Raw genomic sequence first — 27,270 nt, forward strand, 5'->3', positions numbered from 1 at the left:
GAAGGACTCGACAGCTGCATTTTAGCATATTATTTAATAAGTCACTAGAGATAAACACAAATAGGGAATAGAAAAAAACCCAAACTCTGAAATAATTTCTTCACTTTGGGATATATTGATATTTTAACCTTGTTAAAGAATCAAAGAGTTTGGAGGAAATGAAGTCCTAACTATTATTAGTAAACCAATTAATTTTCAAAACATATTAATGAGCAGAATTTCATCCTGTTAAATAGCATGAATAAAATCTGAGATCAAAGTCTAGCTAATGAAAACAGATGCTCTTCTGAGTAACTTGTACAGAATTAAACAATCAGATTAAGAACTTGAGGTTTCTGTTTAGTTTTTCCTTGTTTAAGCTCTTTAAATCAAGGAAGACTGGTATAATATTTTATTTGAACAAAATCACAGGAATTTGTTACGTGTCTGATTCTTTACAGGTTATTCAGGCCAAATTGCCATCAGAAGAGACCTATTGCTTACAAAGACAGGACCTGCTGAAGCAGAGAAGAAACCAAACTCTTGCACTTCTCTTGTTCTGGCTACGGCATGAAAAAGACGTGCACAAAATAGCTTTTAATTTTTCAAATAAAAATTGGAAAAGCAAAGCAAAAGCTGCTTCTCCAGTTCCATATTATAGAAGGGTGACTGGGACAGACAGTCACCTATGGACCAGCCACATGATGCCTCTACAACTCAAAACTGAAGCCATCAGTGACCACCTCCATATGCTCCTCTGGACCTGGGGTAGCAAACGTGATGCTTCATGATCTGCAAAAGTAACAAAAGCTCGTTTCCAATGATTTTGTGTATTTTGTTCTAGGAATGAGTGTAGGAACCTACCTGTACCTTGATTTTTTCCTTTCAAAATTGGACAAAGCTGGCATGAAGGCTTAAATTGGATAAGCAGCATTTCCTTGGGCAAGGAAGGACATGGAGAAAATTGAGGTCCTTCAGCCTTCGCTGAGCATATATACACCCTGTATACATCCTCAGTGAAGCCCACTCGCACTCTGATTATTCGAGAAGCTGAGAAACCTATGTCCAAGACCTGCCTATCATTAGTCCCTACAGCTCCTGCAAGAGACACTTGGGACTAGAAACGGTGAGGGGACTGAAAAAAGATGACGTGACCTGCAAGCGACGAGTTATTGCCTGATTGCAGATGAGTAAACTAATGAAAGTGTGCCCTAATTAAACCATGTCTCTTGGTGCGTATCATTCCCCAGCAGGACCTGACTCACTGCAAATGGTGCCATATAAAAGCCATAAACCACCACCTATTATGTCAGGAGGGAACATTTGCAAAGAGTCAGGGCAGTAATTAGCAAAAGTCTGCAATGCTACTGGCAAATGAATTCTAGTGAAGCCTTATCAAAGCCTACCATCAAACATGTCACCTTCATTTTAAACTGTGTGCACATCAATAACGTGCTTCCTATCACCTGGGCTTCTCGCTTTGTGGTCAGAGTATTGGATGAGACTGTGCTCCTGCTCCTTCCTTTGAACACAAAAAACCATATTATTCTCATAAATCTCATTACACGCTCATAAGAAAGAAAGAGACAGAAAACATACCAATGACCATGATGAAATCCAGGATAGTGGATTTGATCACGTATAACATTATCCACTAAACTATGCCTACCGAGATGAATAAATACCATCCTTTGGTACAGTTTTAACGTCTCACATTATTAAGTTAGATCTGCTGTTCATGAAAAACAACCTCTGAGAAAGTGTATTTTTTTTTATCCTAGCTAAATCTGAAATGTAAAGGTTTGCCTACGTGGCAGAGCAGTGCTGTGCAGAGATAACCCAGCTGACTTTGAACATCCTAAATGAGTTTGGGGACTGGCAAGTCTCACTCTGTTGGCACAGGGCTCTTAAGGACACAAACCCAGCCAGCTGAATTCCCATATGGTTACTGACACGCACGTCGGCTAATGCCCTGAACATGGTGGTTTGCCCGTTTTTGCACAAGCAATGTTTTTCAAGTAAACATAACTGCTTTCTCCTTGTGTTTTTAAAAATGAGAGCGAACTTAATCATATATATTCAAATAATCTCCTCGGTTAGAAAAGCAAAGGAGATGAACTAATATTGGAAAGTATGGCAATGAAATGCAAAGAATTTGGAAGCACCATAGCCATTTGAGTATGGAAATATTGCCAACAAAACTACTGCCAAAATCGCAGGTAAACTGAGGACTTCTGCAGCTGTTGGGGAGTATCAGCAATAAAATTTATCGAAGTTGTTGGGCTTAGTGGTCTGAAATAAAGTCCCTTTTCCTGTGGTTGACTCATCTCCCTTCAAGCCTTGGGTACTGCTAACACCTTGAGCCCAGACAGAAAAAGAAGATGTACAAATTGTGAAGCGGTCCAATGCTTCTCCTGAGTGCTGGGAGGAACAGTGTCAGTGTCTCATTACTAAATCAAAGCTCCTGACAATTAAAATACTTCCCTTCTACTCTCTCACTATCCTTAATCTGGAATCTCCACATGGGAAAAATATCTTCTATAGCCATAAAAGGAAAAAAAAGGAAAAATAAGGCTATAAGGTTAACTACGATACTTTATTACAAGCTTTTCGTGAACATTTTTTAAATGATAAAACATTTTCTAAATGAGATTGCATTCCCCTGAGATGCCCTGCTTAGAGAGGCGATATCTTTATCCGAAAAACATCAGATGTTGCTCAAGGACACATGCTGGGGGTTAGTTTAAAATCTAAATCCTTCCTAAATTCTTTGTAGCATCAGGGCAATAAACCAACAGCACAAAAGACTCAGACTTTCCCAGCGTTCAAAAGATTTCAACTCTCCTAGGTAGAGGGATCTCTCCCAAACTGCTGAATCATTTAAGTCTTTCTCTAAGTCTCGAGGAACCTGTCCAGAAAGGACACATGATGCAAGATTAAAAAATACACTGTGATGCATATGGATTAACTCCTTTGCTCTTGTGGACCCCCATAAAACCCATGCAGATTACATATATTCCCATTTTCATTACAATAATGACTGGGCTTGATAGCTTTTTGAAGCAAATAGCTGCAATAATCCCTGTTAAATGCCAGACTGTTTTGTTTAAATTATTTCTGTTGGTATTTTTTCCCCAGGAATCTTTTTAAAGCAGCAGCCGCAAGTTGTCATTTAGGAGGTTCAGGTTGGACGTGATGGAAAACTTAAGAAAAACTTACAGGAGTGCAATAGGTCGACTGGTGACCGACTCTCCATCCTTGGAGATTTTCAAGATTAGGCTGGACAAGGCAATGATGAATTTGCTCCAGCATCTGTGACAGTCCCGCTTCAAGAAGGAGGTCAGAGCAGAGACCTTCAGAGCTCCCTTTCAACCAACATTCATCTGATTTTCATCTCTCTCCTGTATGTGATTCCCCCACCCCCTCCAGTAAATTCAACTAATTTTTAAGAATCGTGTAATATAAGGGTCTAGACTAAAACATACTTTCACTCTGGCACTAAGAACTGCTAAAAACCATGGTACAAACTCCAGGTCACCTGAATAACAAGAACCAAATGCCTTTTTATGCCGCCTCTCAGTTTTCCTTAAGGCAGATATATTCAGAGAAAGCTTGAAGAGAGCATTAAGAGAATTTTAGATGAGGATTTAAGATGCAAGATAGGAGAGAAAATAACAACTAAAGTCATCTTCACTTTAAAAGCACTACGTTAACCTATGGTAACGTAAGATGTTGGAAATACCTGGCTTCAGAACAGAATAATATTGAGTTTAAAATTCATTCCATCTCCTTTTGCAAAGTTTCAGCCATTACCGGAGGAAATTTCAAAGTGTCCAAGGTCAAGATATTAAAATCACAGGGAAGCCTTCACCAGCAGACGCAGTTGGTAACACATATTACCTCCCAGTTATTTGACGGAAGAAAGATTTACTCTACAGCTTTTGCATAAAAGCTTGTATGTAATTTCTGCAAAGTCCTTCCAGGCTATTTAGGGACCGACGCATAGACTCTGCTCCTTTTAACTTCCAAATATTTCCATTGAGTTTTACCTTGCTTAATCCTGTCCTTTCGGCGCAGAGATGAGAAGACACTCCTGACCACTTCTGCAATCAGGTCTGTGGAGGAGCTGGCTCTAGTCTGAAGTTGCACACCAGTTTGGCATGAAGGAGCTGTTATGTCTTCAGCCTATAAAAGCAATTCCTTGGCAAGGAACTTTACACATGTTCCCCTCTTCCTGACTTCATTTCAGTTTGTTTTGTTTTGGTTTGGTTTTTTTCCTCCCGGGTTAAATATGGCCCCACCTACTCAACTGTAGAAGACTAAAAATTATTTTGAAGCTTATAATCCAGGACCAGTAGCAGCTCATCTACATATTTCATGTCACCACCTCTACCACAGCATGGTGCAAAAGTCACTCAGGCGTTGCAAAAGACATATAAGAATTAAAACTAAGGGTATCCTTACAGTAATGCCTTTTGTAGATTTTTAGCTAGATTATCATTGGGCTTTTGCCAACGTTACTGATTCTTCACTCAGAGTTGACTTGGGCTGGTCACCTCAACACTGAAGTTACCTAAGAGAATAGATGGCTTAATTTGGAAGAAATTGAAAAAAACTACTTCTTCTTTATGACATCAGCACAGGCAATATTTAAAAAAAATTAAACACTAGGAAAATATAAAGCGGATTTGGACCCAAGAGAGCAAAGTCAAGTCAACAAAACCATCATCCCTCTCTCCTTACTTGATGCTTAGTCCCTCTTGCCAAGTTTATTTCTTTTTCACTAGTTTGTGGTCTCTGAAACAAAAAAAAGTGCAAGACTCACTTTATTGCACAGTTTAAGACAACTTCTTTGTAAAGTTACCAAACATCTTATATCTAAAATTACACTATGGAATGGGAAAATAAAATAGCACCTAGGACAAATGATGATTAACCTGCTGTAACAGCCATTACCATCTTCATAAGACCACAGCAAAAACTATTCTAAAATGTTCCAGCTTCTTCTCAATTCTATAATTGAAAACATTTTTTCATTTAATTATAACATGATTGAGGCAATAATGGAATTTAGCAAGTGCCTTAAAGATGTGTATTTTATAGCTTTAGACTTCAGGAATCAAGAACTTGATTTTACAAAGCCCAGAGGCTGGGGGAAAAAAAATTTGAATTTGATAGTAATATAAAAATTATATGAATTTAAATCTCTGCCAGCCCCTTTAGCAGTCCAAATGAAATTGCTTCATTAGGGAAGTTCTGCCATATAAACCTGTAACATTTGTTTCAGCCTGAACAAACCTAAGATTAAAATGAGATGAAGGTTGGCCACAGCCTTAGTACTTATAAATGAGCTTTTTCCCTTTTTATTGAATATAAACACAATTCAACCTCTGAAAATGGCTGCGTTCAATCCCACGCATGCAGCTCAAGGTCTCCCCTCTCATACTGTTGGGCTTGGGATGATTTGCGTTGCACTGGCGGCATAACTCCTGAGAGCATCATTTACAGCTGCAAACTGGCCACAATCACTCTGTACTTCAAACAGCAAAAGCCTGCAGAGACCTCGCTGACAAACACACATATTTACTGAAATAAATACAGGAAATATATTTATTGTCAGCAAATTAGCATTTTCTAGAGGGCCTAGTGGTGAAGACCTGTATATTTCCTAACTATGGCAGGAGCAATTTATTATGTCGGCACCAAAACCTACACTCCAGTTCAAGGCCAAGAGAAAGTGGCTGGCTGGTGAGGAACAGAAGAAAACATACAGAAGAAAGCTGTATACAATGTCTCAGAATGACAAGAGGTGGTCTTAGCACATCCTGGGAAACAATTTCACACGCATGGTAGTAAAGATAAGCTCGAAGGAGGACTGAAGCCTGGCCAGCTTTGTGGGTCTTTACAGGGCACTTGTCCCAGGCTGGGGGGAATCAGGAAGAAGCACAAAGATAGTTTTTAGACAAGCGTAATCAATGGGCATTGGATGCCAAAATCACTAGTGACTACGGGAAAAGGTTGGATAGGGCTAAGTCGTGAAAGCAAAGATGAAGAGTTGGTGTTTGAGGCAAGAAAGCAGAGGAGTCAGGACCCAAATAAATGGGTCTTGGTCAAAGCAATCATTTAGGATAACAGTAATTGGAGCAGCAGTCTTACAATATCTTTGGAGTAACAAAAGGCCATAAAACCTCTGAAGGGTTTCGCTATATGAAAGTGTCTGGGAGACCTTCTATATAGAGAACTTGACAGATCTGACCTAGCTTGGAGGTGGGGTTTTAGTGAAAAGCCTGAAGATGCCTTGCACCTTGGAGACATGAAACCCAGACAGGATGGCACTGCTGTGCATGAAGGAAGAAACCAGTGAGAAGTCTGCATAATTCATTGGAAGCACAATGGCAGCCAGTTGTCTCTAGGAGGTATCAAAGAAATGGCTGAGATTTCTGTTTGGATGTAGACAAGTCCAGAAATGAGCTGTGAGACATCAGGACAGAGATATTGAGCTGAAGTTCCAGTGAAGAGAGGAAAAAGACATGAAGGAGGAAACAACCCCTGCGGATCCCTGCACAGAGGCTGAAGAACAGACACAGCTTCTCCACGACATATAGTAAGAAGACAGTGAGAGATGCCAAGAGAAGGCCATAGTTGGCACCTCTGAATTTCAGTGACAACTCTAAAAGGACAAAAATGGATTGCCGGTCCTGTTTTTTTTTAATGAATGCTTAAGAGTGGCTTTACTAAAAGACCAACAGTTGAGTTGCTAGACCAAAAGCTGATGAAAGGAAAGGAAAAAGAAAAAAAACAATCCATGCATTTAGGGTAACTCATGGACATGCATTTGGACATGGCCCTGAGCGAGCTGCTCTAATTAGACTCGTTTTGAGCATGGAGTTGTACCTGATGCCCCCTGCAAGTCCCTCCCAGTTTAAATAATGAGTTGACGATGTTGTAATACTGGAAGACAAGAAATCCCAACAGCTTTCAATACAGTAAATAGTATCAGTGGTAAGAAGAGAGGGGCACGGGGCAGCAGCTCATATCTCTGCAACTGAGGAGATCAAAATGTGCTGATCTGGTGAGGGATAAGATCTCAGAGAGAGCAAGAAATTAAGGGAAAGAGTAAAGGAAGATACAGATTATAGACAAGATATATGTTAACAGGGGTCATGAAGATGACTCCAAGAAGACACCAGGTGAGAATTTTTTTGCATCTGCAGCAGCAAAGGAGGAGGACAGAGTTGTGGTGGGATGGGGGACACCAAGTCAGGAGAACTCTATCTTGTCCATTTTCTCTTTGAAAAGAGAAAAGCAGCGAGCTATTGGGCAGAGAAAGGAGACACAAGCTTGACGAATGATAGTCAGGGAATGAAAAGACAGCTGGGGGACTGTTGTTTAGTTAGAGAGATGGCAGAACAGGGAAGACAATAATCATAATTAAGGAAATCAGCCTGCTGCAGGGTTTCTGCCAGCATAGTTTGGCAGCACAAGAGCAAGTGGATCTGGGGATAAGGACCTTGTGTATATAGAGAGGGACAAAAAGAGAGAGGAGGTTTGGAGCCTTAAACCTGTGAAGAATCAACTGCTGCAGGGCTGGGCGCAGGAAGAGGGGGCCACGGGAAGGAAAGGAGAGGTCCCGGCGACCACAAGAGGGGCTGGATGGGCTCTCAACCAACCAGATGCCTATCAATGGTGCCGATGTGATGGCGAGGCTTTAATAAAGCAGATAACTCAGTTGTGGAAAAGGCAGCACGGTCCAGTCTATCCCGTAAAGACCTAGAAACAAAAGGTTAATCCCAGCGCTGAGGCTGGGCTCCTCTTTCACCTTCGTTCATCAGCAGCGTGATGCATTGAAAAAAGCTGCCTAAGGCTCCCATATCCATCAAAGGTGTCTCTTTGGAAAAAACATTGTCTACCAGGGTGCTATAGAGTGCTCCAATAATAAACCTTTGTTTAAGCCCTGTTGACAGGGTTTGCAGTATCCCAGCTATGACGGTTAGGGGGAAGCTTGCCAGCACAGCTCCCATTCCAGCCATGGGGTTGGACCGGTTCACACACTGTCCCACACAATTGGCACAGCTATAGTTCATTCCCCGGTCAAATTTGACTTAAAAATGGAAAGCTCGAGTCCCAGATGAAGTTTTTGAGGGTCAGTGATAACATGGTTCAGCCTAACAAAATGCTAGTAATTCATTATGCACATATAAGGAGCACTCCTAAATAATGCCACATATAACAACCTCAATCTTTTATGTTAAGTAAACAGGCACCTTAGGTGAACATCCACATTGTCGATGTTACAAATAAATAACACATTCTCCTAACAGGAAAACCATTTCAAAAAATCAGCTTTCAGACATTTGTTACGGGAGTCAAGCATAAAGGTAACATGAGCTTTGCACATGAAGTCCCGATGCTGTAATGGGAGCGCTGCTGTGTCTTGCAAAAGCTATGCTCAGATTGCGCCTTTGCCTAAAATAAGACCTGACTTTGTTTAGTGATAATACAATCTATTTATTTTTAAATGTGAAAACGCTCAGGGTAGTATTTCCAGCCAGCCTAGCTGCTCTCCAAGATCCCAGTGGCAAGGCTGGCTCCAGCTCCTCTTTTGGAGCCCCAGTGACAGCCCACAGGGACAGGGACGCACTGGGACAACACGTATTTGCTTTAATGTGCCGAGTACTTAAAAGTTTAACTGTATCATTTGCATCAACAGTGAATGCAACTTACTTCATGTTCAGAGGCTATAACTGAAAACAGAGCCATCAAAGTCTGATTTGCCATCCCTGGCATAAACAGCCTCTCTGCCAAGTCTTAAAATGGGGAAAAGATCTGTTCTAAGACTTAAAATGGATGTTAATAATAGTTAAACTCAAAGCAGAGGCCTGATAGACTGATTACTGTCAAGAAATAGAAATATATACAGTATAGGAATAGTATACAGTCTACAAAACTCCTTGTACTTATGGAGGGAAGATAAGGAGGAGAAAAGCAAACCTTAAGAGACTTGGTCTAGAGGTCCTGCACCCTTTGCCCAACCCCAATGTGCATCTGCTCCAACAATAAAGCCTTTTTCATGAAGGGTGAGCACTGCATCTGACCTCTCTGAAGATATTACTGAGTTACCAGCCCAGGTAAGTTTCTCGTGCTGTGCTCATGCCTGGATTAGGAATTAATTTGTCATCACCAGTTTACAGGACACACAAACACATCTCCAACTGCTAGTGCAGCCAGCACTTGTTTACTGTCCCCAATGGTTAATGGATTCATTAAATGCCTATGCGGACATGATGTCTTTCTGGAGTTTATTAGCCAGTTTGGTCCATGTGGTCTGAATTTTTTTTTTTCCACTGCAGGACACAATACCTGCATAATCACACACCGGGTTTTCCACAGCCTTCTTCAGCTGCTTCCCCACCATCCTCCCCTATAACAAACTGTGTTAGGTTTGCTCTTCGACAGAAAATATCTCCAGGATGTAAAACTGCTAGTGCCTGACATGCTCCAGGAAAAGGAGCCATTTCTTTAACCAAAAAAAGCAACAAAGAAAAGAGGATTTCTCATTGTAGCAACATTTTTGCCTAGCTTTACAGTCGGGTGCTTAAGCCATTGTTTCTGCCCCCAGTTTCTAGCGATATGGCAGGCATGCAGCCCCAGACTTTGTTCCATTTTCTCAGCTGGGAAAGGGACTGCACTGGAAGCAAAGACTCTGAGTTGTGAAAAGTTCAATTACTTGCAGGAGTGCTCCTTGAGGTGGTCCACCACTCAGGGGACAAGCTGTAGTTTTGTGTAAGGGCCTCAGGTTCTTCGCTCCAGACTTTGGAAACACAACTGTGAAGTCTTTTGGGTACAAATGATGTTATAGCTCTGCCACAGAGAGAGACTTTAGCCCATCACCAAGCACATTGCTCAGACAAACCAAGCCAACAAACCAAAAAACCCCCAAATTGGACACTCTGGGCTCAAACGGATTCTTAAACTAAATGCCATAAAAGTGGACATTGTTCTTTTGATGTCTTCTTGTCAATTTAAATGAGCATTACTTGAAAAGGGTGATCTTAAAATGGTCTTTTAATACTGTAGAGTTCCTAACAAAATAGAATTAAATAGGCATTCATACAGACAAATAGCCAGCTCCATTCCTATAAATATTTCATCCTTAATTTTGAGCGTGTCCATGGTGGTTAACTATGATACTTAATGGTTGGACAGCCACAACATAAAATCTGGAGAACAGATGTTCATCACTAGGCTTCCCACTAGTAGTATTTCTTATATGCAGCCACTCAGAGGCTTTTTCTTTTTTTAGTCCCAAAGGAAATAAAGTCGATGCCTCCGAGTGGGATTCAGCTGTCCTCCATGCAGCTGGGATCCCATCCAGCTCAGCTGTCTGCATGTCCCAGGCAGCTCCGGAGGGGACAGATGGCAAAGGAGATTCAGCATAGGATGAATCACCCCTTGAAGGGTCACGGTGTTCCTGTAAACCTAGAGACTACTGACCCCTAAGCAAAACTGGGTGGGATATGCAGCTCTCCGGGGAAAAAAGTCTCTAAATTAGAAGGGACATTGATTATTTCATGGTGTTGCAGAACTTCACAATCCATCCAACTTTCCTTAAGTGCTAATTTATCTAGTTTTAGTGTTGCTACAAAATATTCCTCTTCTTAACTCATAACCTGCTATGAGCAAAACCAAAGTCATCAGGATTCTGGGTTTGCTGCACGTAGGAGATAACCTGTAGCCAGTGGCTGATGCTGAAGAATGTCAGGGCTGGTATCCTGACAGGCGGGAGAGCTCAGAAAGGGAGTTAGGTTTTTGAAGGTTGACATGTTACAGAAAAGTCATCTTCAAAATAGCAAGTCTATAATGGTGAAGACCCTTTTCCCCTGCTGAATAACCTGGATGACATAAATTAAATCAAAAAGTCAGTATGTGTTGTTCATAATACTGAATATGAAAACATGATTAAGAAAATAACAGGTTATTAGAAATGGGTACTAAATGCAAACTTGCACCCCCATCTTCTTCTAAGGATGGGGGCCTAATTTACTATATTATGGCTAAATTGTGATTGTGTTAAAATCACTAATTTGAATGGCCTATCCTTTGTATTTAAATTACTCCGCTTGCAAAATGAAAGCCATGAAAATATATTATCCTATATTTTTAGAGGTGGAATTATTTTAATATGCTTCTATAAGGGACGTTCTACTATTTTTAAATCACGAGGCTTAATATTAAGTATTTCATATTACGATGGTGCCTTATAATGATCACAGTATGACTAGGCACTGCATCTCAACGCCGGGTTACTACGCATCCTTGCAGAAAAAACCCTCAATTTTCTACGAATGAAAAATTTATAAATGATAGTTATTTTATATGGAGTTACAAGCCTGACACACAAGACCAAATCCATCCCGGGTATAAAAAGAAGAGGAGATTTGAAGAGGAGCCACATCACATTATGCTGTAGTAAGTTTGTCTATAAATTAAAGCAGCCATCCCGGGAGGTGCCATAAGCAGGCATTGGTTTTTTTAATGCCATTAAATGTGATGACACTCAAGGATGTACATTTAAATGTGTGTATAGCTGCATAAATGATACAGGAGTTAGGCAAAAAAACCCCCAATAAATGTAAAGCATCTTTTGCTCTTTTTCCCCCCCTATGATTACATATTGTTGTAAACCTGCTCTGAGGGTTAGCTAACATGAATTATCTTGTCTGCATCGCGGGTAGTTACGCAGAGCAGCTGGCGGGCTGTGAGTTCACATGCAGCATCCCCAGCAGTAATTCATACTTCTGCCTCTGCATCCCTGGTAGGCATCTTGAGGGTTGTTTGGTTTTTTTAAGGAAGTCAAGAGAATTATAATTTGGTGCTGTATTTTTTCAGTTCCACTTAATGCTTTCAAACCTGAACAGAGCTAGCAAGAGTATTTCGATGGAAGCAGTTTCCCAAGAAAACATGTGATTTCCTCTGGAGGTCTTCTACAGGGATTTTTTTCTCCTCTCCCTATTAACATGTTTCTTTTGGATTATGGATTTTTTTTTTTCCAACTAGAAACATTTGTCATAAACCAGTGTTTCAGCATTTTGACAAAAGCATCATAATTTTGAAATTTTAGGATAAAATGTTTTGATTCAATTGTCAACATTTATTGTTGACAGTAACATGTTGACATAAAGGCCTTATTGTTTAAGAATGTAAAAAACCCAAAATACTGCAAGTTGCTGCAGGACAGAAGTTAGGTGGGGGTTTTTTGTTTTCTCTTTTCTTTTGCATAGTACAGGTATTGTCTGCACAAAAACACAAAAAGAGGCAAAGGGGAAGAATTTGGAGGATTCAGCCAGGACCAGAAGATGTCTTCAGCCCTTCCAGGCTATTTCACATCCTCCAAATGAGAAAACAAACTGCAATCTCAGGTTTATACATTTTTAAGTAAGCAAGAACTACCAGATCTGACCCTGCAATCATTTCTGTCACTAACCGGTTTCACTCATCCCAGTTCATACAAGAGGATACATCCCCCAAAATGTGCTGGTTTAAAAACATTGTAATACGAACATGTACTTTTATATGAATAGTGTTCTAACAGCTTAGTTATCTAATAAAAAGCAACAATATAATACCTCCCTGATATTTGCCATGCATTACCTATTTCAGCAACAGGGTTTCTTTCAAGCTCTGAAATAACGCTAAAGCAAAAAGACATAAGAAAAATTCTTGGAGACATTCACTGCAGTAAGCGTAGGCAAATATATTCGTAACTATAAAACCCCTGTAATTCTGCTCTTCTCCATCTGGCACAATCTTGTTGCCCAATGTTATAATATATATTTTAAACTCAGCAGGAGGAATATTGTGCTTGCTCTGCAGGACTGCATCTTCAAAGGAAAGCAAATATACAGTTTTAGTTCCCAGGCTATGATTCAGTTGTAAAAAAGCCAGAACTATTAATAAGCTGTGCTCTTACAAACTAACGATTATTATCTTTAAGACTCGAAACAACCTGATTATTTATTAACTACATTTGAGTCATGAAGTTGGCTCTGAGCATAACTTCCCTGTAGAAATTGGAGCAACTTTATGTACTTTTTGTTAGAAGAAGAGTAGTAAAATTTTGGATTTACTGCTAATTGTTTCCTAATAGCTATTTTTCCCAAAAGAAGTTTTTTGTTCGATAAAAAAAAAGCCAGATATTTGTTTTCTTTTTCTGGTAGAAAATAAATTTTTAAAAAGGCATATTTTGTGCACAAGCCTTCTATTAATATGATTGGCTATATTCCTTCAGTAACTGATGTATTTTCATGATGATGTATTTTATATAAAGAGGCTTGTGAAATGCAAAGCGGCCGCTCAAAATGCACGAGGCAGGAGATTGATAAGGCACAAAAGACTGCAATTCTGGTGTTCTCTGATCTTGCTTAAGTACATAATCATTTGTTTTTCCTTCTTAACGCGGTGTTTACTGTCACTCGTCTGAAAAAAGATTTTGTTCAGCGTTATTATAAAATAAAGCTGCATCTCATTTCCAAGTCAATTGCCCTGAAATTCAAGAAATTTGGAAGCAAGATATTTAACAATGGGGAAAATCAAGCAGCTGAAAACCCCAGATTCATCATGTCACTGCTTAACTCCAGCCCTACTTGAGGTTTTTAAGTCATCATCTAAACACAGACATTGAAGGAGCCTTTGTGGGTATGATTTTTTAAAATTGCTCTCCTTGCTCTATTACTTTGGTCCTAAAGAAACCCTTTGCCTATTCAAGCCTGGAAGAGTAGTTCTTGTGTAACTTGCCATGCAGAGGAAATCTGGAAAAGCTGCACGGCTTTTTGGGAAGGTTCACCAACACCTGCTTAACTAAGATGTTACCAGCTTTCTGTATCACCGGCACACAAATTAGTAAAAAACCCTCAAATTATTGACTGAACAGCTGTTTGTCAAAATGCAGAATGATATTGCAGTCGGCTGGCTCTACTTCCAAATATCTTTATATAAAAAGTGTGGTTCTCATTAAAGAAAAAGTAGGACTGAGTTCCAGAGACCTTACCAAGTCATTTAAGATGCCAGAAACTGTAAACATAGAAGAAAAATTATTTGTCTTCACATTAAATAGCTTGTTGCCATGTCTGTAGTCTCAGACAACAGACTACTGAGCTCTCTGCAAATCAAGAAGTCAACTGCACATCTGAGAACTTGGAGGCATCTCGTAAGAGGAGCAGATGGCTCATCCAAAAAAAAACCAACCAACACCCAACCCCAAATTAAAATCGGCATTTCTTCTCATCCTGAACATTTAAATGTGGAACTAATTGCCACAGAAGGTCGTGGATTTTAAAACCGCTTGCACATGTTTGAAAAGTAAATCAACAACCCACCAAGGATTATAAATTATTAAAGCCACCAGCTCTGGTTCAGGACGTTCTTTGGCAATTCATTCTGGTTGCTGTAAAAGACAGGAGACCAGGCTAGATGGACCTTTGGTTTCATGTGGTGTCATCCATTCTGTATTCTTATTTAAGACAAGAAGAATCAACAATATCAATTCATTCCTGTTGGAAAAGTGTAAGGTAACCTTCTTGGGAGTCACAACACAGCGCTGCCAGGCAGGATGCTGTTAGAGCCAACACATCTTGCTCTGTCCCTCTGGGTCGTTTCACCCTCGTTTCTATATGTACAGGGTGGCTGAAGTCAACACAGCTCAAAAAAAACCTGGATGTATTTTTGCTAGGTGACAAAGGCATAGCTATGTTTTTGTGAGCTACAGCACACCTAAAAACAACTGGGGTGAACCTGCCAGCTCATTTGAAAAGGCTTTGGATGAGCCCTTAATTGGGAGCCTCTGCCCTGCCAGGGAACTTCTCAGAGCATCAGGAGCTTTTGGCAATCAGCTGAAGACGCTCGCTGCAAGCTCCTGCGCAAGCCAACATAATACTGGCTTGTTTTATGAAGAAATAAAACGTGAAGAATGTGTGCTTGGAGAAAGTGAAGCAACTACATCAGCAATCAATACGTGGTTGCAATAATGTAATTAAACAAATCGCAAAGGGCCTGATGAAGATTTCATAATTTACTTTGCAACAGCAGTATCTCAAAATACCTGCATCTATGCTAGAGCGATGCCCTATCTAAGGGCTTTGAGACCAGGGCACTCAAACGCCAGAAGCCAGCCTGGACAGGGAGACATTTTAGTAGGGTTTAATTACTGCCGTGGTGTGCTCTTAGGAGATCAGTCAGAGCAAAGGTCCACCCGGCCACCCCTCCCAACCCAAGCAGGGACCAGATGCCTGCAGAAAGCAAGCCAACCCTGCAGGGAACCATATGGTGACACCATCTCGGTGTCACTTTGCCTCCTCACTTCCAGCTGTCCGGGCTTTTGAGCTCTTACCCTCCAAAGCCTCTGGGAGGGTTTTGTTTCAGGGCTTTGCCAACAGCTTTTCCAAATCCTTTAAAAGCTTTTGGTGTTCCCTGCGTCTCAAGGTGATGGGTCAAAATCCATCAGCCATCACCCCCACCTCCCAGGTCTTGCCTGACTTTATGGGCAGGGGTCTACCCAGGGAGGGAAAGAGGGTGGCAAATACAGCTCTAACGGCTGAAATACCTTTTAAGTTCACTTGATGCTTGTAGGAAGTGTAAAAAGCATCTGACGTAATGGATGAAATAACTTCCAGCTGGCCCTTGGAGGCCATGTGTCACACCCATGGTCCATGAGCTACACACACAGTACTGCAGGTGCCGGGCAGGAGAAAGGCTACAAAACACCCTGGACTTAAAAAAAGCCCCATTATTTAGCAACAGGGGTGATAAAAAGTGCTTCCCAACTTGCTCCTGCCTAGTAGCCAAAGTTAAAAAGGGTCTTTTTAGGTTGTTTTTAGACTCATTCTCTGCACAACATTTGAAGCATTGCTTCAATTTTATGATGACCACCACCACTACGGGTACATCTTCATCTCCATGGGGCTCCTGGCTGGAAAACTACATTATCCTGAGCTGAATATCTACCCTATGGCTGGTTTTTCTTTCTTTTTCTTCTTTCCCCTGTTCCTAACTGGGCTGAAATGGGAATAGTGAATCTCTCTGCATCGTGACCCCCAGTGCGACAGGTGAGCAAGGACAGCTTCGTGCCAAGGCTGTAGGCAAGAGAAATCACTGTAAGTGGGAACCTTCCATAATTGTCCCAGCCAGGATGACATAGCCCATTTTCCCATCCCTTTTCCATCACAGATCCCATTTGCTTTCTTACACCGTAATTTTGCTGCTCCCCACACCCTTCCCCAACAGTCTTGGGTGGTTGGATGTGTCTTTCCCAAGCACGCTGATTGCAACAGAAGGAGCAGTACTTCTCCCTGGAGAAACTGAAATTAAACTATATTATGCTATAGGTTATATGTATCTTTTATATATATTTTTTTAAATCTCTCTCTCTCTTATAATGCCACCCTGAGATGAGACTCCTGTTTGCCACGTATATACCTGTGCGACCACCTCCATGTGACAGAGCAATAAACATTTCCAATCCTCCATCCCATTCTCTTTTCCCAAGAAAATTCAAGACAATTAGGTTAATACGTCAGCAGATAGTAAGGTTTTAGTGGAAGCATGGTACCATGAGGAAGATGTCCATGTACATGTACATGTACCATGTCCAATGAAGATGAAACATGATTCTACGTTCAGTGAGAAGTTCAGTCAAGGACATTGAAAAAGCTTTTCTAGACACAACTGTTCAGGCATAGTGAGGGCTGAGAGAAATGACAGGGTATTTAGTAAATTAAAACTTGTTAGGTATTTCCCAACAGGTGATTTGTAATAAGCAGAAATTTGTGCGCATAAAATAAAAGGAAAAATTGGTAATGTTTGACAGCAAGGGAGTGTGCAGAATACCCTGTTTTACTGTGAGAGTGAAGATCAGTCTGAACAGGAGCATCCATTTTACAAAATAAAATAAAATAATAATAAATTTAAAACAAAATAAAATAAAAGCCACTCCAGCCTGCACTCTTCCCTTCCAGGACAGCCAAGGAGGCTGTGAAGTGTACGGGGCACTGTGTGTGGGTCTTGCAAAATCAAAAATATTTGAAGACACCAGCATGCAAATCCGTTTTACCATCTACCAAGTTAGCTATTTTCTAACTGCTGAGAACCGGTCTTATTCCCCCAGCATTTGAACCTAGTAAATAAATCTCTATAGTCCTTTGAAAGTTATTAGTGAGCAGCAGGGGAAAAGAATTTCTGGGAAAAAAGAAACAGAACAGGTAAGAAATAAGATAGCAAGGGCAAGAAAGAAGATAGCAGGGCAGCAAGGTGGGGGACTTAATTGCCAAAACCTGGAAACCCGTTTAAGTTTTTAATGACAAACCACATTTTTAGGTTCTTATCTGGGAAAAGGAGTAATGTAAAGGTCAGTTTAGCAGTAGCATCATTGCAACTACACAGAAGCAAACTCGGAATTAGAGCAGGGAGAAGAGGAGCATGAGCAGGACCCCAGCACCTCTTGCAGCATTTATAGAGATTTAATAAAAACGATTAATTCTGAAGTCTGACTCATAACCTGGCTGCAGCAAGAGAAAACAACCATATATTAGAAAAAGAAACAAATCGATATCATTGCCAATACTCTAATGTCCTATTTATTGAGGCCGTATTCTCATCTCAGCCATCAACTACCAGACCTTTTAAAAAGTTTTTGAGATTATATTCAGTTCCTACATTAATTTATGAATAAATAAAGCTCTGACATTGCCAGCTGCAATTCTGATTTAATGAGTCACTAATATTTCCCTGTGCATTACTACTTTTTTCTGATGCCTGGTGATAACATCCGTCACAGCAATTCACAGTATTTTAAGTGGGAAATATGGTATAAAGTTTTTGGAAGGTCAGCAAGGAAATTGTCATTTGACATTCCTACCCATACAGATATACACTGTTTTACTGCTCCTGCAAATTATCAGCGCACAAAACATATCCTAGGGATTTTGGGGAGGTAGAGGAGAGGCGGTTGCTGTAACATTGGGAAAATAACTACATAGGAGCCTTCAGAGGCAGAGGTATAAACAGGAAATAGTATGAATTTTCTTGAAAGGAAGATATGTTATGTCCCATGAGAGACAGGTAGTACCATACTTAATTTCATATCATCGTGAAGGTAACAAAAAATTTATATATATCTGCTACAGTAGCTCAAATATCACTATAATTGTCACCATGGCAGAGCACCTCCTGCACGACCCAAAGACCACAATTTCTTCTTCACCCTAAGCACCACAAACACATTTTGAAAAAATAATAAACAAAAAAATCTGTATTTTATTCTTTACAAATGAGAAGGATGAACAGAGAGGCCATCCTTTGGCCGGGGCTCTCTGCACCAAGCAGGAGCTTCCTCCGGCGGTCCCATCCGCGAGCCGACTGCCATGACACTTGAGGCAGGAAGGCTTCCCAAATTCCCACACTTTTTCCACCTGCCATGCCCTAAAACAAATCATAGCTGTCACCAAGACATCCTTGTCTCCTCAAGCTGGCTGTTACCCTGCTCGCAGTCAAGAGAATATGTGTTTCGCTTTGGCTTAATTACATCGCAAATACATGCCCGCATGGATTTATAAATCAACACAATTGAAGATGATAAACTCCAAGTGAAAAACAAGTAATTTCATTATTTTCAAAGACAGGTCACATGGACAAACAAGCAAACTAAGTGGCTTTCAAAATAAAACTGTGTTTCTATAACCCTGTTTTGCCTCACTAGTGTCCACCCCAGCCATACTGAAGTAGCTACCTCTTCTGGTAACTGCATTAAAAATGCTCCTCTCAAAGACAACAGCCTAGAAACACAGTAAAACAGCCTTAAAACAAGCTGTTGTTTTCATCTTACTATATGGAAAACATCTTTGCTAAAACCTTTTCATATGTTTGTGTTAGTTTAAATCGAAGTGTGGCATCCATATTTCCATTACTTTTTTCAGTACAATGCACTCCCAGCATTTATATTTATACATAGATACATAAAATAGATATACATCTATTGTGGAGTCCACGGCAAGCCCTGTCTCAGCTTCAGCTTGGCTACTCTCCTAAATTCTTCCTCTCTTGCTACTACCCAGGAGACTTGAGGCTGCTGAGTGTTTAGGGATCCCCTCTTTTAAAAGCCAGTGTACTCACCAGAAAATCCCAGCTATCAGACCAAGAGAGTTGGCCAGTTTGGTCAAAGCGTTATGAACTGAACTATGAATATTTCTTTCAAAATCCCTCTCCTGCTCACCCAGGTGGGCTCCATCGCGGCCACTCCAGAACATCAGCCCTCTGCCATGTGCCACTGCTCTTTTGCCCCATGGTCCAGAGCTCCTCCTGGATCCCAAACCCAGGTGAAACCCACAGCACCCAAAACGACAGCTCTATCTAAATGCAATGTATGATGTAATATATAATGTGTGACGGCTCAAACTGTTCCTCTTTTGAGTTGGTCTATGGGAAAGAATTTCTGAAGGAGAAAGAGCCTTCTCTTATATTCCTCAAGATTTGCTTTTCCGTCCTCTTTTCTTCCTCCATTGTTCTCTGTAAGACTGTCTGCCACAGGCTAAACTGTGTTTTCCATCCAATGAGACAGATGGATGGCCGCTCCAAAACCATCATCTCTGCAAGAGGATGTGGTGTGGTCCAGACAGATGATCTCGTGCAAGGATTCAGCTGTGTGATACCACCAAGGCAGCCCAGTGTAATTATTTGTCACTTTTTGTACGTGAGCCACAAAGTCGCATTGAGGTATTTTCCTTTGCTTATTTGCATGAATTGTTATTTCCCTGTTGATAGAAATAATTATTGTAAACAGCCTTATAAAATGTTTTCTTTCCAACTAAGAAAACATCACAAAAAATAACTGATTGTGAGTACACTGTAAATTATGTATTGCTATACCGTAAATGACACATCTGCCATCTCGGTGCCAATTAGCCAGGAAGGTAAGAGAACAGCGTAACAGTTGGGAGCCTTGAGTATTCCTGTAAGATGATGTGGCTGATCATTTCACAACTTGTTTTGTTCCTGCTGGTGTGCAATGGGATACTGTGAAATAATGTGCACCATCTGCTGCGAGTGTGGAAAATGGAATAATGTATATCATCACCCAATGTCTAGGTCAGTACACATATTTTTGTGAGGGACTAGAAGATATTTGTTATCTTTCCTCCTGCTGTGCGGCACTACACTGAATGGACACTGCAACTCTTATTTTATATTGTCGAGACGGAATGTCTTTTAGTTGTTACTATGTCCTACACATATGAAATCGCAATATGATTTAATAGCGTGGAATTAAGTATTGCTAAGCAAGTCCCAGTAAAGTTTTGAAAAATGAGTCAAAGATGAAAAAGTAAAGAAAATACACTAAAAATTCAATTTCATCTTGAGCTCTCAGCCATAACCGTATTTTACAGTAGTAGAAACATCCTAAAGGCTTCCCAAGTCACTGAACAGTGATGTCTTATACAGTCCTGAAATATATTAATTTATTAACAATTTATTGAGCTGCTGGATGCTTTACATTACAGTATTTTCACACTATTCAGTTGAAATCTAGCTACAGAACTACCAAGCCTATCAGCAAACCGGAAGGTATGGTACTTCAGGTATGCCGACTCCCTAGCAAAAAAATATGTCAGTATTATGCTTTCCTCGCATGTTGAGAACACACTCTCAATTATTAGGCTTCTGTTTAGTTTCAGAAGATTAAAGTTGTTATGTATTGAATATTTAAATATATGCAGACAAGTATTTATTGTAAATTAACTAATCTCAGTCTGAGCCAGTTAGCCAAAATACTGTATTTGAAATGCTGAGAAATTCTCATCATGGTGGTGCTGTGAGTCACTAGAACTGTTTTAGGAATGGAAGGTAGGAAATCCCTTTTATTTCCCATATTGGGTCTTCTTCAAAAGGTGGTTTTGTTTGGCATACTATTGCCTGCTCTCACTATTAGAGTGGATGCCACGATATATTTGGTGTTGTTTTAAAAACATACCAGCTCTAAGAGTCAAGTTTCTGTGAGGCTCTAAACAAATAAAGAAAAAAGTGTTTCTATTTTATGTGTTTGTGGGGGGAAATTTAAAATTATAGTCCACCTCCATCTTAGTATTAAAAAAGTAACCAAAATAAGGACATTTATTTAATAACCATATTATTTTATAATTAAAGTATAGATTTGCAGCGGCAAGACTCAAGTTTTGTGCTGGATACATCTCCCTGGCTGCCAAGAAGTGACACAAAATTTGGCCTTCAAATGTTCTGCTGCCTTCTTTTGGGAAGAAGGCTGATTTAGGAGGGATTGAACGCGGTACCACAGCATCAGAGAAGCCCAATAGCTCTTATGCACAGATAAATACCCAGGATGGGATGAGTGTTTGTCCATTCAGATGAATGGGTGCCCCAGATTCCTGCCTAAAGCACATGTTTTACTATTCCTATTCTTATTGCACCCTATGGAAATAAAGCATATTTTTATAATAATCGCTTGTTGAATATGTGATTACAGTTTCTCTTCTTTTAGTTCATCCCCAAAGAAAAACAGGTCACTCACACACAATTCTCCAAAATCATATATACATAGTAAAACAACTTAAAAACCACCACCACTGCCCTGCCTTCAGCCGTTTACCCCATCAAGACCACAATTATGCTCTTACCATACATGAAAAATACTCCAGAGTTGCAAAACGTCAAGCATTTTGACCTTCAAATGCATAGTCAGGGAAGATAGTGCAAAGATAAACTATTTTCTGATGTCTACAAACACAGGAAGACCTACATTTGGCCACTCAGCTGCAGAACAAACCATGTTTCCCCATTAAGGTGCAGCTTCCTTGCAACATGCTAACACCAAGTGACAATGCCCAGCTCCAAAAGCATAAACCCACTTCCAAACTCTTTCCAAATTGCAAGAGCCCTCTGAAGGCTGCAAAAGCCCTTGAAAAATTATCTCAACATAAGAGCTACATCATAAGGGGCACTTACCCTTGAAGGGCTTTTTCTCCAAACCAATCTCCCTTCCCTAGAGTACGGAGAAAGACCGGATCTTCACTGGGGGAGTCTTCACGAGTAACGTTCACCTGTTGAAAAGCCAAAACACCCCAGCATTTAGAAAACTTTTAATTAACACATAAAACCTGTTTGTTCAGAGAGGGATTCGTCATCTCCCCGATCTCTCAGGAAAAGCTCCAGTCCATATCTCCTCTGGGAACCATGTAATTCTCCAGAGCCCTGCACTCTTCCCTCAGCATCACCAACAAACCATCCAAGAAAATGAGCATTTATTTTCCACTAGGGTCCCTACTACTCTTGCAAAAATACAATACTTGTGGTTTTTTGAAGGTTTTAACTCTAAACATGCAGTTGGCTGCACAAGCACAGTCATTGCCCATACAGAGTCAGCAGCAGAAATAGGTTCCAAATATTTTCTGTGTATGAGACAGACACATGGCATAGGCTTCTGTTAGCTTTGTTCCGCATGATTCCTTGCATTGCTAAGTTCACTTAAGGGAAAGGAATAACAAAAATAATCTACATTTAGAACACAATTGAAATGAAACAGTTTGGAGCATTATAGGATGAAAGATGCAACCTCTCCTTTTTACTATCTCTCAAATTCAGGGAGGGGATAACTAGCTGGAGCAAAAATCAAGTATTTTCACTGAAGTTTAAAGGAAAATACCATCTTATTTTTAAATTTTTTATTTTTGCAGTGATAGAGAAAAGCAATTACTGCTGATGGAAAGCAGACTTTCTACCCACTGTAAAACCATGGGTAGTATAACCTAGTGTAAGCCTAAGTTGAAGAAGCTGGCACTGCAACAACAGGAAGATGACTCCACATCTGTGAGTGATGACTTCCTATCACCAGGGCACCCTGTTTATTTTCTGAAACAATTTCAGAAGAAAAATAGTAATTGATCATCTGAACACCCTTGGCACTGGTTTTCTGTGCCAGTATGGGATATAAATCCCAGCTGCCATGTAATGACAAAGCCCATGACATCCCTCTGGGTGCTGAGGATGGCATGACATACCAAGGATGCAAAGGGCTCCATGAAAGATTAATGTTCTTGAAGTAATGCCCCTCTGTGAGAAATATTTCTTCCTTTTCAGCTGTTATCAGAGGTAACTCATACCTCTTACAGTATGAGAAGGCAGGTGAAATACAAACCTCTGCTATCAGTGCATGGTGGGGATCACCTCTCCCAACATTAACCACCTATAAATCTAGTTGTCCAGTCTCTGTCTATGGTCAGTGGGGAGGGACAGGCATTTCCAAAGCTTGAGTTGTCCAAAATTTAATTGGGATGAGCAACTCTCTGGAGGTACCTTGCTTGCATACACCAGAAAATCTCTCATCTGCTTCTTTTCCGGCTGTTTAGCTTTAATCAGAGCTTTTGCATATGCAAATTCACAAAGCCAAAACCTGGGACATCAGACACATCCTTTTGGATTTAGAGACATTGTAGTTGTAATTTCACTACTCAATTTACAGTTGTGGCCCACACCTTCTCCCATCTCTTTTATGGATGGTAAACCCAGTGGGTTTGAGTCATTAATGAGCGCTCAGTCTACATCACGCTACATTTAACATTTGCAGTGACTCATCGAAGATCAGATGAGGGTAGGGAACGCGTAATGGATAAGCCAGGAACATTTGTAGCTGATGAAAAAAAACTTGGGCAAACAAAGGGAACTTTAATGCAGGTTTAAGCTCTTTCTCCGTGACCTCCGCTCATCCTAAGCAATGAGTGCTAAGGGATTATGGGAGCGTGATTTCTATACGGTTCAAAGCGATGAGCTATTTGAATAGCCACGGCACCAATGAAGAACCAGCATTAAATTGGTGCCACACTATGGCTTTTAAAGGGAAAATGGTGCACAATGGCACAGCATGGCACATGCTGCCTCCAGGTAAAGGCAAGGTACAGAGCAGGCATGGAGCAGCAGCACTTAGCAAGCAGAAGGGACCGAGCTGTTTTCATCTGATGTATTATTCAACAGATTTCTGCATGCAGAGTGTTTTGAACACACTTCTGATTTCTATTCACTTGGACTAGAGGAAACACGCTAAAATAAATAAACTAAATGAGCTCAGGAGTGGGATCAAGTGCAGCGGATGTTGCTGATGGAGAAAAAGGGAAAAAGGATTCTGCTCCTAAAAGAGCTATACATGGAGAATGGGCTGAAAGAAAACGCAAGTCTTTCTAAGCATTTCTGAGAGAAGTGCTGGGCTCAGAAGTGTAAAAAATCTTCTCTGTTCACTTGACTGTCACTACAGACACTCTGACATAAAAGGCAAGGCAGAGTTTTTATGAGTAGCTCTCGCTGGTAACACTCATGCAATGCTGCTGAATGCAGAAAGTACATGTGAGGTCCCAGGTACGTGAGCTGCAGCCAGCATCTTTTCTGGCTTATTAAGCTGCCTGGGTCAGGTTTTAGCATGTGACATGGGACATTATGTGCCCCTGCTTCAGAATGTCCCAAGCAGCATACAGTGATTTGTTAATTCTACATTTCATTGCTATTTATTCCATATTTCACTGGTGAGGCTTTATTTCTCCTATCCTGGGCTGCATCCTTAGCATGGGTTAGTTATTACATCCATTGTGTAGCTCTTCTGTCCCAATACAGGTGTTAAAATTAACGCTATCAGTCACTAATACCTCTTTTGCAAATCAGTAAGCTTGGAAGAGAAAACTGGGCAGAATTTAACCATCCCTGTGGGAATTTCTGTCAAAACATGAGGATCCAGATGAGGGTCTGGGAATTTCTCAGCAAGCCCATGTGCGTTGTTTTATTTAGCTCCCTTTTTCTGGCCACCAGCTGTCGTAGTAAGATAAAGTAGCAAAGCCCAGGGATAAAGCCAAGGAGGATCTCAAGCAGGACTACAGGGCTCTGGGGCAATGGCCAAGGGCATGGGTGGTTTTCTCCTCCATCATGCAGGTGAGGTGTAAGGGCTTGAGGAAGTGCAGGTCAACAACTGATTGCCCAGCTGGTGTCAACAACAGGGATTTGGTTTTCACAACCAACGGACTCTCTTTGGAGATTGAGGACTGCTAGGAAGAGATGGGTTACACCTGACCAAGTGGGGCAAAAGCATCGTTGCCAACAGGCTGCTCAACGTGGCAAGGAGGGCTTCAAACACTCAACAGGGGAAGGAGGCACACCCTCCCGTTATTTTTGCCCATTAAAAAAGGGGAAAAAAAAAAAAAGATTTGAAGCATGCATCATGGTTGTCCTTATTCTGGGAGAAGAGGAAATCTCACTTCTGAGCGGAGGGAGGCGAAAAGGCATGAGGGAATACCACCAAACTTGGATTTCTGCAGTCTGTGATTATCTTCATTTCAGAAGCTTGAGGTTCAACAAGGCCAAGTGCCGGGTCCTGCACTTCGGTCACAGCAACCCCATGCGGTGCTATAGGCTTGGGGAAGAGTGGCTGGAAAGCTGCCCGGCAGAGAAAGACCTGGGGGTGCTGGTTGACAGCCGGCTGAATATGAGCCAGCAGTGTGCCCAGGTGGCCAAGAAGGCCAATGGCATCCTAGCCTGTATCAGAAATAGTGTGGCCAGCAGGAGCAGGGAAGTGATTGTTCCCCTGTATTCAGCACTGGTGAGGCCGCACCTTGAGTACTGTGTTCAGTTTTGGGCCCCTCACTACAGGAAAGACATTGAGGTGCTGGAACGTGTCCAGAGAAGGGCAACCAAGTTGGTGAGGGGCCTGGAGCACAAGTATTATGAGGAGCGGCTGAGGGAACTGGGGCTGTTTAGTCTGGAGAAGAGGAGGCTGAGGGGAGACCTTATCGCTCTCTACAACTACCTGAAGGGGGGTTGTAGTGAGGTGGGTGCTGGTCTCTTCTGTCAGGTGGCTGGAGATAGGACGAGAGGAAATGGCCTCAAGTTGCAGCAGGGGAGGTTTAGGTTGGATATTAGGAAAAACTTCTTTACTGAAAGGGTTGTCAGGTATTGGAATAGGCTGTCCAGGGAAGTGGTTGAGTCACCATCCCTGGAGGTATTCAAAAAGCACGTAGACAAGGTACTCCAGAACATGGTTTAGTGGGCATGGATGATGGTTGGACTCAATGATCTTGAAGGTCTTTTCCAACCTAAATGATTCTATTATTCTGTGATTCTTGTCCATGACTATCTTATTCATCTGAAAAAGACCATTTTTTTCCTCCGATGAAGATTGGCTCCCAGAGATAGAGAGTGGAAGATGACGGTGAAAATCTAGTTTTAGTACCCAAGAGCCGACAGCTGCCTTGGGAGAGAACCCAACGGCGTGTACAACACCCACGCTTTTCCTCTATGGATGCCATGAGGTTTTTGCTACCCTTAATTATGCAAGGCCAGCATTAATATGTTTCTTGGTGCAAACATCAGATCCAGGAACCAGAAGGCTGTGGTTGGCCTACTTCCAAGCATATTTATCCATTTATGTTTATTTTCACTGTATCGCATCTCATCTGCAGTGGGAAATCACTGTATGCTCCCTTGAATACCTCCATCCTGCTATGTGGAAAGAAGCCAAGTGTTTCTCAAGTGTAATAGTATTAGGCCAGCTAAAAAAATAATAAAAAAAATTGAATGGAAGGAAAAACCTTGTTCTATAAAATCCCATCAGGATTTTATGGGAAAAGAGGTCAAAAAGCATATTTTCCTTGTGAGCAGTGGAACAGAAACTTAGACCTTTTTTCTTCCCCAAGGAGAGAGCTCAGACTTCTCTGGCTTCCTGTTATTTAATTTGGAGAAGCTGAGAAGTGATAGCCATGGGAATGAAGTCTGGAAATCAGCCCTGTAAGAGGGATACTTAGCAAAGAAAACATTGAGTATTGTAGGGTATAATGTTAAAAAAAAAAAATTGAGCTTTTTGGTCATTTACTGAGAGACCCGACAATTGTTTTCAACCCCAAAGTGTTCACTGTGAGCACGTGTGTAAAACAGCATGAGATCTACTTTTTCCCCTTCAGGCCACTCTTCTCTACTGATACAGCGCCAAGAAGTTTAATTAAATGTCAAGTGTTGCAACATTTGTGCCATGGGAAGGGGAGAGAGAAAGTCCTGGCTGGCACTGAATTTTGAGAGCTCATCATCACCATCGTTGCCACCATCCCACTTGCCTTTGAAGAGTGTCAACTTACCTTTCCTTTGCTGATTATAAAGAAAGTGTCCCCTCGAGCACCTTGTCGTATAATATACTCTCCACTTTCATAGTGCGTCTGTAAGAAAAAAAAATATAATAAATTAAGATGAACAAACAGAATCAGAGAC

At 41.0% G+C, this 27,270-nt stretch overlaps 1 protein-coding gene across 2 annotated transcripts in view; it reads right to left on the minus strand.

The window, feature by feature from the left end:
• Positions 1–27,270, minus strand: part of PRKG1 (protein kinase cGMP-dependent 1) — a 534,317-nt gene that overhangs the window by 103,166 nt on the left and 403,881 nt on the right. For both annotated transcript variants that reach the window (XM_052799366.1, XM_052799365.1), the window contains exons 6-7: positions 27,141–27,218; positions 21,985–22,079 (exon numbers count right to left, since the gene is read on the minus strand). In XM_052799366.1, the coding sequence (XP_052655326.1) occupies positions 21,985–22,079; positions 27,141–27,218 (173 nt within the window). The remainder of the gene's footprint in view (positions 1–21,984; positions 22,080–27,140; positions 27,219–27,270) is intronic.

This window comes from Harpia harpyja, chromosome 10, assembly GCF_026419915.1.
Source record: "Harpia harpyja isolate bHarHar1 chromosome 10, bHarHar1 primary haplotype, whole genome shotgun sequence".
Lineage (NCBI taxonomy): Eukaryota > Metazoa > Chordata > Aves > Accipitriformes > Accipitridae > Harpia > Harpia harpyja.